Here is a 15,074-nt window from a genome sequence, read left to right on the forward strand (position 1 = left end):
TGGGTGGGTTGATGGATGGATGGATGGATGGATGGATGGATGGATGGATGGATGGATGGATGGATGGATGGATGGATGGATACTGGCCATGACCCTTCCCTTGACACGCAACCCTGATAGACTTTCAAAATAAGACTCCAGACTAATTGATGCGAATGGCTCAGCATTTATGACCCAAACTCCACCAGCTTGGTTCTATTAGACTCTAGGGACCTTTTCAAAACATTCCCCACTGCAAATTTCACAATAAAAGTCTCCCATTTACGCTCTAATACAGCATTTATTCACCCAATAACATGGAAAACCAGTGATTTCACATTTAGAAAGGGATTCTATATCACTGCTGAGCATGACCCTTCCCTTGACACACATCCATGATAGACTTTCAAAATAAGACTACAGGGATTCTACAAAATAAATGCCTCTTCCTTATGCAAACTCATTCATTGTGCCATATGGCTCGTAGCTATGACCTGAACTTAACCAATTTCTTCAAATTACATTACCAAGGCCTGTTGAAAACACACCTCAGTGCACCTTCCTTAATAAGGCTCTAACATTTGCACTGTAATAAGGCATCTGCTAACCTCGTAACATGCAGCCTTAGCCTGCCAACGGTACTTTCATCACTACAACAGCTCGTAACATGCGGGTTAGCCCGCCAATGATCCTTTCATCACTGCAATGCTCTATGGACAACCCATATGCCCCTTGTTCGTCAGATGTTGCGTACGTCTATTTCACAGCTGTAAGCCAAAGTGGCAAACAGCTCTCTATCCCAATGGGCTTGCACTTGTTCTGTCCTTCAGGAGCCTTCAAAGGTGTAGGCAATCAGTCTGGGGAGCCCCATTATAACTTGTATGGGCCCTAATGACCGGTGCTCACATTGAATGATTTTTCTTGATATCATGTATGGTTTGGCTGTGCAGCTTTTAAGATGAGTCTCTTCTGCCATTGTTCTGCCAAATGATTATACCCTACAAAATCTTCAGATGATTCAATTGTTTTCTGCTGTTCGAAGTTTCTGATTACTTTCTATCAAATTTTCATATGGTCTTATTTAATTTCTGGAGTTTTTTCCCCTTATTTAGTTTCTTTAGCTATTTTTTCTTTTTTCATTCAGCAGAAAACAGCATTCCCACTTTGCTGTTTCTCCGAAACAGCTTTTTCTAGTTTGAAAACTGTGGTTATATAAGAAATGTTACCAAGCAGCACAACTTTCTACCTTGTAACTAATAAAGAAAGGCAGCTGCATAGTATCAGCTCGCTGACCAGCATTGCACAGTAACAGGTGGGGGAAGGGCAATACCTCCATACTGTATAAGAAAGGTGCTTTCCTTGTTTTAGCTAATTAAAATGACTTTAAATGCTGTTTTAGATTTTAAGCAGACCTTTGTGGAGCGCTGGTATGCAGTTATCACTCTAAGGGTGCTAATAACTTCACCCAACACATTTCTATTCAAATAAAATGTAATTTTTGTTATCATAAGACCAAATTTGTAATTTTCTTTCTTTTTTCAGACCCTTAACTTTTTACTTTTCTCATTTTGTTAAGTTTATGGTCACAGCAACAATGTTTAATGAAATTATAAGTTTTTGAAGATATCACACCTACAGATGTCTCGGATAATGCAGAATCAGGAAAGCGACATCAATTTAATTGGAAATAACAAAAAAAAAATTTAATTATTTTAGAAATTTTTATGGGTCCAAAATATATAAATATTTCCTTCTGGTTACGATGCTGCTGCCAACACCAAGGAATCTGCACCTAAATGAATAGTATATGACTAACTTCAATCTAGTTCAGTGAGACTAAGCTCAGGCGTTGGCAGAGCTTATTTTTTCTTCTAAGTGTGACATTCCTTAAATTCAAGCAAAGAATACATAACCAAATAGGAGCAAAACCAGGATCTGTCAAACTTTTGAATGTGAGCTGTGACTTATTAAGCTAAGGGAAACCATGCCGCTTTCCCCCTGGACAGATAAGTTAGCTGTTTGCCAGAAGACATTTAAAGCAACAACGTAGGGGAACCTCAGTTGAGTGTCAAAACTTTTTCAGGGTTAGCTCCAAACTTCAGCTTTAACACAACTGTCAACCGTCTGGCAGAGATGTGGAGCGCTGCGCTTACTGGCAATGAGGACTTTATCTTCTAGCTTTCTGCCTCACATTACAAAATTGCATATATCATGTCTGTATAAACTGCTCAATGAATTTAAAATAACTCATAAATTACAGTTCATTGTTGATAATAAATGCTGTATACATTGCAAACAAACATGATGCAGGATAAATGCCTGCTTCATTCCTGACAGATCCTCTGTCAGGGTTCAGAGGAGTTTGCCACAAGGAACTCCAGCTTCACACTCTGGACTTGTGCCAATCAAAACAGGAACATTTCTGCAGCACACACACAAACGCAGCCTTCTTTCTGACTGATTACGCTCTGTTGACTGATCAGTGGGAGTTGGCAGGATCGACACCATGAGCTCTAAGCCAGGGATGAAACATTAATACTCCAATAAGATGTTGTCAGAGCAAATCAACAGGTAATTGCCCATGGATCACTGTCCACCATCCTCAGGGCTTTGTTTTTGTTTTTTATAGCTGCTGATTTATATAAGAAGCGCTGCAGCAGTCTTACACAAACACTACTCACTCGTACGCATATAATCCTATCAAGGTGCTTATGTAGGACAAAGGTTTCCCGACTAAAGGAAATGTAAGCATTTACAAAAACAAGGAACCGCTTTCATTGTTTATATTTGTAAGTCCAGTTTAATAACTGCTCAAATCTTTTCTCCAATTACACAAATGAGCGTCCCATAGGTGGGTCCCTGCCCGGACCTGGGCTCATTAGAGACGGGACAGAGTATTTCTTTGGCTCGGCTATGAAGAGAAACAAAGGAGGTGGTGAGATGAGAGGAGGGGAAAAAAAGGGAAAGAGAAAAGGTTTCAACAAGAAGCAACAAGTCCAAAGTCCTCAGTTTGCTCAGCTTGCACAGTGTCAACCAGGGTTTGTTGTTTTTGGTTTTTGTTTTCCTGCACCAAGGATAACATACTGTCTACATCTGAAGGTAGGGTTTTTCCTCATGTGATCATACATTGGATACCCTGCCTTTAAAAACAAACAAACTCTTAACTGTTTAAAAAGTTACATTTACATGGATATGACCTAAAACACTGAAGGTTACAAGCTTTAACATTATAAAAATCTAGCCCCAAATATGACTGAGAATTTTTAAAACAAACCTGCAAAGAAAAGTTAATGTCTCAAGATGGTTTCAGGGATTTCATGTTTTGACTTTTGAAAATTGTAATGTTTGTATTCAGGTGACACTGCTAATTGGCCCATTAATAATAATTGAATTTTTTTGATCTCACAGTGGAGAAATTACCTCTCTGCATTTAACCCATCCCCTTGGGGAGCAGTGGGCTGCCATTGTGCGGCGCCCGGGGAGCAGTGTGGAGGCTGTGGGGATTGAACCGGGAACTGCTCAGAGCACAGTGCACTGCTCTGACCACTAGGCCAACACTCCCCCTTTAAACCGTAGAAAACAACCCTTTGATCATAAAGATCTCACCAATAGATTTTTCTACTTGTGTCCATTTTGTTTTAATTTGAGTCCTTCTTCTTGATTTTCCGAAAGGATTTTGGATAACTTTTTCAAACCAATCTTTCACCTGCAGGTATTGCTGGTAATGTTGTTAACTTTTTATTGATTGACTTTTTGTAAAAAGAGCCTGAACACCAACATTTAAAATTCTCATATATATTTAATGGATAAATATTTTGGAAGCTCAAAACGGAAAAAAATAAAGATTCTTTGTATTAATTTGCTGATCCTTTCAAAATGTTTTTATAGCAGAGACAAAACATTTTTAACTGAGCTAGATAGCTAGCAGAAATAACCGTCTCTGTATGGTCTCCTTCCTCAATTGTAAAAATATCCAATGTCACTAATTTAGCACGTGGATCGCTTGTCATTGCTCTTTTTTATACTTTGCCTCCTTCTCAGAAACAGCTGTGATAAAATTCCACCCTGCTTTCTTCAATACATCATTAAATAGGAGGGGCATCAATCCACTTGACCGTTGGTCTGTTCTCCTGACCTTTGTTCTGTCCAGGACCCAGGATCAGGAGCTGCTGTACTGCAGCAGGCGGGCAGATCAACCTCCAATGAGTTTTCAACCGATAAACAAAACTCCTTCAACGTATATCCGGTGTATAATGCTCACCCAGTTTGTGCCAATCACATCCTTAGCTTCACTGACTGTTAGCTAGCTCCTAAAATGTAAACTTCTTGCGTTCCTCTTAATGGGAATTCACCATAATGGCTACCAATAACTGTCAGGGGTTGACATCTCAAACAGATGAAAAAAAAAAGAATGACTTTGCTGTACTCCATTCATAACCTTCCTGTTATTTTTGTTGCAGCCTGAATCAGCCAACAAAAAGTAGAAAAAAAACAACTTATTATTTTACAGTGTCTTACAATGCTGTGCTTCATCACATTTTATTTCAATGCTGATACTGAAAATAGCTGACGCTGAAGAGTGCAGCTTTTAGCGTTAGCTAGCTCATAGTTCCTACTGTAGAGCGGTGATTTTTCTACTAGGAAAAAGACTCTTTCAGCTTATGCTGATCACTGGTCAGGCCAGGAAATGTAAAGAGCTTATTCAGGTCGCTCTCTGAATCTTTGTTTCATCTTCAGTTTTAATATTCACATGTTGAAAATGTCAAAGCTGAAATTTTAAATGTGTAAAAGTAGGGATGCACGATATTGGGATTTTGGCCGATATCCGATAGGGGGCCGATTATATCGTGCATCTCTATGTAAAAGTTGTGGTTTCTTATAGGATAAATGGAGACGCTGGGAAGAAATATCTTCTGTTTCAACTAGATTAGGATTAAATATGTTTTTTTTATATACCACAGAATATTAAGACATTGGGGTAAGAAGATAAACATACATGGTTTATATTTTTATTCTTTCATTAATTAATTCTTTAATCTTTCCTCTCTGACCCTTCCTTTTTTCTGCCCCTTTCAGCCATTTCTCACCCATAAGACAGACCCCCAACAACACTTCTGCTCAAAATAACATATAAAATTCATCTTCGCTTTTCCCTGTTCTTTACTGAGGAATTTCAGGAATTCAACTGTGGGTCAAAACGACAAGGGAGGTAAATACCATGGTGAGAAAAAAAAAGTTGCTTTATATGTAACTTTTAAATGGATATGGAGAGACATCTGAGATTGGGATAAAAACAAAAGTTTCAAGAAATGAGGATTGATTTCTGTATTGAACAGTCTGTCATGTGTCAGAGAATTTAATCCTAAATGGTTAAAATCAAAGCCTTTCCATGAGACTTTTCCTTTAGCTTCTAAACTCTCCTTTAGATTCTGTGCCTGTAGTCTTTATTATTTGCATTTCTCTTTGGCTTCGGTTCAGCAGGTCACTTCCTGCTGAGGGTCCTTATTTTGGGAAGAGCCTCTTCCTCCAGTGACCTTTGACCTGATGCTTTGATTTACAGCAGCCTTCAAAATTACCCAAAGAGCTAGGAAATAAGTCAGACAATTAAGAAAAAGAACCCCAAACTGATTTTTATGTTACGAACTCGTTGCAGAAAACCACAAGTTTAGCCAGAGCTGGATAAAATTATCTGTCAAATATTTAACTTATTATGTCCTTTTCTTATGCACTGCTTAACATCAGTGAGCTTTCAAAGCTGTTTATTATCTAACAGCAACAAAATGCATTCTAGTATAATGAAGCAGACTAACATAAAGTGTGATATGAGTCAAGTGGAAGGAAAACATGACGCATAGTTAAAAAAAAAGGAAAAACCTATAAAGCTCTCAGACAGTGCAGGCCTACTCCGATTAGCTCATTTTCTTTTCTCACAATTGTCTTCGAAAAATTCCTTCAATCCAGATCGCTGAGTGTTGTAAAAAAGAGCAATCTGTAATTTTTGCTGTAAACTTGCTAAACAACATAAGCGTCCAGCATAACTTTGGGTCCTTTAGCTGCTCATTTATGTCTCAAACCCTGGAAAATCCTTCTCTCCAATTATTTCTAGTTAAGTCTTTTAAACTGTGTTCAGTTGATATATTATTATTATATTAATATTAGTATTTTAATAGCCATTTTTCAGATACCCATTTGGATTTTGCCTTTATCTTTCCCAGGAGCATTTTATCACCTCAATATATTGTGATGGAAATCCCTCCATCCCAGCTTTGGTTGGATGTTCATGGCTGTTCTGCTGGAAGGCGAACATCTGCCTCCGTTTTCTCCCAGTTTATCCTGTCAGAGCTAAACAAACACATCCCCAGAGGAGGATGTTGCCTCCATCAGTGTTGTGCTAGTTACTGGTAAAAACTGACTAGTTACACTTACTTTACTTTATTCATAAAGTTACTCAGTTACTCTATCATCACTGGCACCAAACCTTTTGTTAGTTTTAAAATGAAAACGTTGTTGCTGGTTAACTCTGGCATTGACCCAGTGTCAGAGTAAGGGTTGTAGACTCCTTTGGGATTTGTGGTGATGCCTTTTTCCCTCCAGTGGTGTTTTACTTTAATCTACTACAGCAATGGATTTTATTTAAGGGTATAGGGGCCAAGGCGATGGCTGATAACTGGTAATTTTGTTTAAAAACATATTTTATCTGAATATTTCCTCCTCGTTGCAATTGTACAATTGTTTGTGTTGATTTATCAAATAAAATCATAATAAAATGCCTTAGAAATGGTTTTAAATTGACAAAAGGGGCCCTAAGCTTAAATCTTTAAAGTTATTTCTTTAATCCTGTAGTTCTCCTTCAAGCCTTATTTGATTCTGATGTGTTTAAGAATCCCTGGAAAGGAGTAAAAGAAAAGAAGGATTTTTTCCCCCTTTTGGGATCACTGAGCTCTTAGCAAAGTCCTGGTTAACGAGATGAACTCGTGATGAGAGTCAAATGAACTGTTCCCATTAGCATTAGAAGTGATCAGAGGCAGAGAATGTGGACAAATTGATGGAGAATATTCCACCAATCTGTTGGATTTTTCTTTTCTAAATTAGGTTGCAAGTCCTTTGAAGAGGAGAGTAGCAGGATTTGAGAGTGGTGTTGTGGATTTATATTAAATGCCAATCCAGGTTGGATGCCATATTTATGTTGTGAAATAACTGTTCTATTCAATTTTCTCATTTCTATTCAAGTTTATATTTTAGATATTTCAAGATGATTGTTGCTCTCCCAGGTAGGGGTGGCAAATATCTTATTTAATCAGATATTATTTCAGCTGTTATATACTGTTTAGGAACACACACCCTACTAGCTGTGTGTTAGAACAATAGATGAAAGAGTGATTTATGGTCAAACAGTTCATTCTGCACATACATGGAATACATTCATCACATCTTCTGTTCAAAATATAAGTTTATTAACAAAAATCATTCAGCTCTAAGTCAAACATATTTCAGTTTAAAACTCTTAACTCAAAGTCTCAACTAAACTAAACTATTATGTACAAAGAGGACTAAGTTAGACATCAGGATTCCACTAAATGACTCTTGGTCTCCTGGTTATGGAAATGTAACGAGCATATGAGGAACACATGAACACTAATGTTATATCAGTGTTTGAACCCTTAGTGAAATAAAGCTTGTCCAAATTTCAACAACAGCTCAAAACATATTAGTGTAGGACAGCATAGCATGCAGTCCATCCTGTTAGCTTTGTCTTTACTCATCAGTAAACACATTAAATGATCAAAATCATCAAAAGACATATCCTTAGCAGAGGTCTTAACCCTATATAATTGCCAAAACTGTATTTTCTTCTTCGGTCATCATGTCAAGATAAGACACGGACACTGGTTCTCACGTCAAAAACCACGATCATGGCACATGGCACAACAGTGCTGTTAAAATGAGAGAGTAATAATGTGATTGAATGTGTGTTTTACAGAGTGACAGAGTTGATGGGTTACTCCCCTGAGGACCTGCTGGGTCGATCGGTCTACGAGTTCTACCACGCCCTGGACTCAGACAGCGTCACTAAGAGCCACCACAACTGTAAGTCATGAAGGTCACAACTCAACATTTACTTTTGAGCAAGAAGCGTAATTTGTTCCCCTTTTTTTGTTAATTTATTTGGGTATATCTATTGTTTGTTTTTGTTTTTAACAAAATGATTTATTTGGTTAAATAATGCATCTAAAGAATGTATAGAGTGCTGCAGAATAAAAGTATTAGTTTCAATAAAAACCCAAAGTATTTAAATAACTGTTTATTAATTTTGATTGGTTTAAAATCTATAAATGTTTAGTTCTGGTTACGAATCAGCGTTGATACAAAAGTATTCTGTACTAATAGGAATCATGGAAAGAAGCAACATGAGACGGAGCTCAGCTGTTCCCAGATCATTGTAGCTCTACTTCCTGTCTCCATTATAATACTCAGATTTAAGGCAAAAACAAGAAAAAGGAACCAAAACGAGGGCAGATATCTGCAGAGCTTTTCATTGCTGCTACAGATTAAGGGAAGCAAAGGAGCCCAGAAGGATGCAGAGGTTTTTTTCCCCCCTCACCAGCTTAGCTGTATGTTTGCAGACCTGCTACCAAACAGTGTGAAACACAAGCTGCTGAGTGTGAGTGCGCCACTCACTGGCCAGGAGGAGTTAAACTTGGAGATCCCACTTTTAAAGCCAAAGTAGGGAGTTTTTAGGAAGCCGCTGACTTGGTGTAAAAATTTGAAGAAGCACTCCTTCTAGTACGACGTCTCTTCTTCCACTAAGAGGAGGAGCTTAATTTTTTTCACAGATTTTCTGCCTTATATTCTACTATCAGGCCATAGTGACAGTTTTAGCTAATATATAAAACATATTTTTATATTAAGTTACCAAATGTTCCTTTAAGATAGAATAGCGAAAAAAGATTTACGTGTACGTTACCGACTCATCAAAATGTTGGAAGTAATTTGAGTTCATGTGGTGGGATAACATCATCCCTCATTGTCCACTTTCCTCCACATCAGAGGAAAATGTATTCCATCATTTCTTTGGGTGTTTTTTAAAGATAAAACGTTTTTTTGTTTTGTTTTTTTTTGTCTTTTGTTTGTGCTTCCCCTACATTCTTCCCCTAATGCACCCTGGGAAGCTGCCCATGTGGTTCATATTAAAAGTCACCTCTTTGTACAACATGTTAGCATGTTTTTAAGTGAGATGTTAGCCTTAAGATCAGGGCAGAACAAGGTGGTTTGAATGACAGGAGCTTCAGTAAAAAACTTTATCCAATGAAATAATGTGTTAAAGCAAGGGACTAAATGTGAGTCAGGTGTAGCTAACAGGCTGCATATGATCACTTACTATCTATTTTTGGTCTATCCATGCATCCCACTCTTTTTGTTGTGTGTGTGTGTGTGCAGAGCAGGAGCATTATGGGGTATTAAGATGTCTTTTATCAAATTAAGTCAAGCCACTGATGGCCTGATGAGGTTTGCACTCATCTGGTCCCATGAGCCCAAACGTGGTGGACAGGGGACCAGGTGGCCTCTATTACCATCTAATAACACTGTTTGTGCGCATCTGTGTTCAAGCGATGATCTGAAGTGTCATGGATATTCTCTCTGCTGACAGAACGGTATCATTAGCCGCTCCAAACAGAAAAGCTCTGCAACATCATCAATGAACATGTGATCTGCTTTTTTCTTTTTTGATAGAAACAGTACATAACTTAGCTTATTTAATCTATTTAGGTTTATAGCAATAACAACAGTGAATAGTCACACCTTTGTCAATATCTTGCTTTCTATTCATGTTTGATCATGGGTTAGAGCCACTGAAACAATGAAGGAAAGTTAACTGATTTTTAAACTTTATTTCAGTATAATATGTGAAAAAAAGTTAAGATTAAAGTTAAGACTTTAATCTCAGAATTCTGACTTTTTCCCATATTATACCGAAACTAAATTTGAAAATCAGTTTAATTTTTTTTTATTTTTTAGTGGCCCTACTTCTAATCCTTTTCGGTACACATCTCTTCCCTCATGGTCAGAATTCAGAGAAAAAAGTCAGAATTCAGAGAAAAAAAAGTCAGGATTCAGAGAAAAAAGTCAGAATTCAGAGAAAAAAAAGGCAGGATTCTGAGGTTAATGTCAGAATCCTGACTTTTTCCCATATACGGAAAGAAAATGAAAAAATCAGTAAATTTTATTAGATTTTTTCATTGGCCCTAATCCTCTTCCGTATGAAAAGCCATTTTGTCCCTCACATATTTTATCTGTAAGTTTGAAGTCTACCATTTTTTTCCAGTTACACTATGAAATTTATTAGGTTTCAGAGCAAACAAACAGCATTCCTTGAAATAAAATGGTTTCCTTTTTGCTTTCATGCTGTTTTATTATTGTTTGCAAATTTTAGTCTTAAAAAATAAGGTTTGTCAAATGCAGTGTTTGAATAAGGCTTTTTTTTCCATAGCTCACAAATGGAATTTTTTTTTGCCGATGTATTTCATTGGATCATAGTCGCAGCGATATATCGAGTTCCTTTTTTGTCTGCAGACAGACATATAAAAGGCACGTGGAGAAAACCGGCTCGTACCGCTCTCCCGGCCAACGTGACCAGCCTGTTGATCAGCAGCATGAAGCAACGTCCCCCGCTACATCCAAACTTCCTCAGGGAGTCACTCAGACACACGGACACAAAGTGTCAGCAGCCTAATGTGAGCTCCTTGACCAGTGGCGCTACTTTCCCACGCCAGCGCTGAACCCTGGCCTACAGCCAGCGGATTCGTTCTCAGCCTGAAGTCAAACATCCAGCTTAGCCGTGCTAAGAAATGCAGGGACAGTTATAATTTATGAAACACTTCACACTTAAAACCATTGGCTGTTGTCATTGATCAGAATCAGTTTTTAAGAAACTGTTTGATATTCCTGTATGATTAATTAATCAGATCCCAACATTCTCTGCAGCTCATGTATAAAGTCTATTGATAAAACTTCTTTGCTCTGCTCGGATATTAAACACCTTATTTCTCTAACACACCCTTCATTGAAGCAATATTTATTATCCTCTAACTATTAGTATTTTGTCACATTGCAGTCAAAAATTTGAGGCTTATTTAGTTGAACTTGCATGGAATAAGTAGTGTGTAAACACTATGCTGGTTTGACTGAGTGTCTCACTAATACAGTAGGTTCCTTAACAACAAGTGGAGCTAGTCAAAACCAGGGGAATACAGACTGGTACACGTTGAGCAAACTGTCTGAGCAAATACTTTTTATAAACATTTTTCAATAAAGGACATTTTTCTTCTTCCTCTTCTTCAAAAAAGTATAATTTCATAGAAATAAGTCCATTAAATGCCCTGTTAGTCCACGATTAGATGGTCCTTCCATCTTTTTTAGTTAAATGACTTCTAAGAAGCTTGAACCAAGAAGATGCCTGGTGTTTTTTCTCCCACATCATTTAGACATGTCTCTGCCACAACACGCCATCCACCTTCTCTCTCTTCATTCATTAGGGCTGTGGTGGTGCTGGTGCATGCGAAAGGCAGGGCAAACCTTTGACAGGTTGCAAGTCCATCGCAGGGCAACTTAGAGATGTTCATGTTTTTGGATTGTGGTGGGAAGCTCGAGTAAATCAATGCATGCACAGGAAGAACCTTATAAACACCATGCAGAAAGACCCTGGGAATCAAACCCAACGCCTGCCTGCTTGAAGGCAATGGTGCTAAAAAAAATAGCCACTACTTCAACACCACAAAGGCAGATAATCAGGTCATTTACAGGATTGTGAAAATCTGTCTGCTTAGCTGAGGAGGTAATTGAGTAATTTGATTCATGTTTGGAAGCAGAGATGCATCTAAAATGTCAGCTCACATCTTTAAATATATATATATATATACATTTTGAAAAGTCAAATACATTTCTACCATGTCACAAGAATGGAGAGAAAATGTTTAAAAAAAAAGACATTTAAAGAAAATGAGTATTTTTAAATGGAACTCTCAAAAACCTCTCCTTAGTTTTTAAGTGTAAATTATAGGTATGCAAAGTTTGACATATATTTTTGCTGTTTTCTATTATTTTAGATTTTATATTTGACATGATTTATTTTCCTTTTACAAATGTTATTTTTTCACATTTTAGGGGAGACTTCGTTTTATGAAGGCTAGCAAGGTGGCACCGTTTGTAGCACAGCTAAAAACTGTGTACAAAATACAATCACTTAGTATTTTAGTAGCTATTTTACTGAGTGCTTTTCACTCTCTGATGACTGTTTTTTTTCACTTTTTCTTGAGTAAAAAAAAAGGTTAAAGTAGATCCCATCTTTAGTAAAAAGTTTGCATACTCTACACACCTCTGTGTATAGTTTAACTTCTGTCTAAATCCAGCCATTCTTAGAGAACCAGGAAGAAGTGAGTCTGTTTTCTATTTCGCCATAAACCATGTAGACAGGAACGTCCCCTTTAGGTACTTTTGTCGAAGGCAAAGAGGATGTCACGATTTAACATACATGTGTTAATTATGTCACTGCGGAGGCTAGCCTGCAACAAACCAATCATTATCCAGAAAATTCTCTCTGCTTTTTCTGGTCATAGTAGCTTCACCTGGTCTGTTCCTGTGGGGCTGTAGCACCAACCTGGAGAGAACATATCAGCTTAGTTGCTGCCAGCAACACCTTTGATTATAGATGACAGAGTTGGGCCTGTTTTTTTTAGTGTTTAGTCTAGTTTCTCTCCTAGACCTGCCTATAGGCTCGGCTTTTATGTGGCCAACTGTAGGTGCTCTCTTTCATCCCTTTGACTTGAAAGCCACCTGAGTGATCGTCTGCTTAATTGCTTGTCACCCGGGAGCAATGTGTTCTGAAAATCAATAAAGTACCTTAACAGGTTATGTGTTGTGAATTGGTGCTACTAGATTGAATTGAATTGACAATTCCTCTCTTGGGTAGGGTGGGAGGAAAATGATATACACCAGAGAAAACACAAAGGTTGTCTTAGCACACATCCCCGTGTTACAACAGGATGGTGGAGGGATTATGCTGTGGGCCTTTTTTTCAGTCAGAAACCAAGAAGAAGGTCTCAACTTAAGGGAAGGTAAATAAATCTAGATGGGTCAAAAGGCTTGTCTCTATGACAGAGGTTGTTCCTCAAGGAAAACAAAGACTCTAAACAGACATAAGGGCTATGGGAAACAACTTTGACTAAAGCCATTTTATGGGCTAAAATCAGATTAGATCCAGTTGGGAATCTGAAGCAAAACGCAAAACAGGACGTTTTTTAACTATTTTTTTGGAGCTGCAGCTCTATTGCTGAATACAGATCCGCGTTGGTGTCAAGAAGAAGTTGCTCATGTTTTATTTTTTTCCTATCCGTTTCTCTCTTCAGTGTGCACCAAGGGCCAGGCAGTGAGCGGTCAGTATCGCATGCTGGCGAAGAACGGAGGCTATGTCTGGGTGGAGACTCAGGGAACTGTCATTTACAACAGCCGCAACTCTCAGCCCCAGTGCATTGTTTGCATCAACTACGTCCTGAGGTCAGCTCCTGCCACGTTAGCAGAGAATTTCTGACCCTAAAGTCTTAAATTCCTGTTCTAACTCACTGGTATCTTCTCATGTGGTGCAGCGACGTGGAGGAGAAGTCAGTGATTTTCTCCCTGGAGCAGACGGAGGCCATGTTCAAGCCACCTCACATGAGCAGCTTCTTCACCGCCGAAGGAGCAGGCATGACTGCAGAGGGAAGAGACTCCCTTTTCACCTCCTTCAAAGAGGAGCCAGACGACCTGGCTCAGCTCGCTCCGACACCTGGAGACACCATCATTTCCCTTGACTTTGGTGGGTTTGGACCTCTGACTTTTTCTATTTCTACTTTTTCTGCAAATGAAAGCTTGTCTACAAAAGACTCTTTCCCTTCAGGTCGTCCTGAGTTTGAGGAATCCCAGCAGCCAGCACCATTCCCCTCAGTGTCTTCTTCATCCATGCCACCTCCTGGATCTTCATCTTGGACAGGCGAGAGCCAGAAACCAGCTCCTGCTGCCGCTGCAGCCCAGACTCCAGCTTCAGTTCCAGGCGACATGCCTTTAAGGGCTGGTGCTTTCACCATGCAGCAGAAGCCTCCACCTGGAAGCGCTACTCCGAGCCTCAGCAGCTGCTCCACGGTGAGGAGGAGAAGGAATAATGATAGCCTGATTGTTTAGTTGGAAGTCCTAATAGTTTGAAGACTGCCACTGGTTGATGGGGTTTGTTTCCTTGTTTATTCTGTGTGAGTTTAGTGAGGTGAGTAAAAATGGGCAAAGTTGGTGAGAACACCGGGTGGAAGTTTGGATGGAGCAATCTGGTTAGCCATGAATGGAGCCTTTGTAGAACCTCATATTTTACTCCATCTGGCCTCCCATTTTATCTCTTTGTTCGTGCTCCTTGGCTCCTTTTGCCATAATCAGTTTATCTCATTTTTGCATGTTTCCATCTGCAGCCTAGCAGCCCAGGTGATTACTACAGCTCAGTGGAGAGCGACCTGAGGGTAGAGCTCACCGAGAAGCTGTTTGCTCTGGAGACTGACGGGAACGACAGGGCTGCACACAAAGAGGTGGGTGTCTGCCCAACACTCATTGATCTAAATACAATCAGGAGTACACACCAGAAATCATAGTCGGCCCCAAAAGGGAATTTATTAAAGTCCTATTAAATCCATTAACCTTAGGTTTGTCATGATGGGTAAACGGAAGCAAGCCCAACATGCAGAACACACACGGAGACTCAGGAAAAAGTCCAAAGAGTTTATTAAAGGCACAAGCACATGAATCACAGTTCAGGCAGGGGATTGATTCGCTGGGGTGTGTGCGGGGAAAGGGAGATGGCTGGATTTGAGCTTCCAGCTCACTGCAGGGAAACAACAGGGGAAATCCACATGGGAACCTCTTAGGGAAACTCCACAGGGGAGTCGTCAGGTAGCATCCACGTAGAATTCTTGGGTCGGCTCACCAGGGCAGATTAGCAGGTTAGCTTTCCTAGAACGTCAGGCTTGGGACTGGCTTCCTATGATGCAACTCTCCCAGAGCTGCAGGCCAGAGACAGGTTGCCA

General features: G+C 39.2%; 1 protein-coding gene across 1 annotated transcript in view; it reads left to right on the forward strand.

Moving 5' to 3' along the window:
• Positions 1 to 15,074, forward strand: part of LOC107090627 (endothelial PAS domain-containing protein 1-like) — a 76,426-nt gene that overhangs the window by 48,924 nt on the left and 12,428 nt on the right. Inside the window, exons 7-11 of the mRNA XM_015384124.1 lie at positions 7,961 to 8,067; positions 13,383 to 13,530; positions 13,620 to 13,828; positions 13,910 to 14,151; positions 14,466 to 14,579. Of these exons, the coding sequence (XP_015239610.1) occupies positions 7,961 to 8,067; positions 13,383 to 13,530; positions 13,620 to 13,828; positions 13,910 to 14,151; positions 14,466 to 14,579 (820 nt within the window). The remainder of the gene's footprint in view (positions 1 to 7,960; positions 8,068 to 13,382; positions 13,531 to 13,619; positions 13,829 to 13,909; positions 14,152 to 14,465; positions 14,580 to 15,074) is intronic.

This window comes from Cyprinodon variegatus, unplaced genomic scaffold, assembly GCF_000732505.1.
Source record: "Cyprinodon variegatus isolate N-32 unplaced genomic scaffold, C_variegatus-1.0 Scaffold304, whole genome shotgun sequence".
NCBI classification, from domain to species: domain Eukaryota; kingdom Metazoa; phylum Chordata; class Actinopteri; order Cyprinodontiformes; family Cyprinodontidae; genus Cyprinodon; species Cyprinodon variegatus.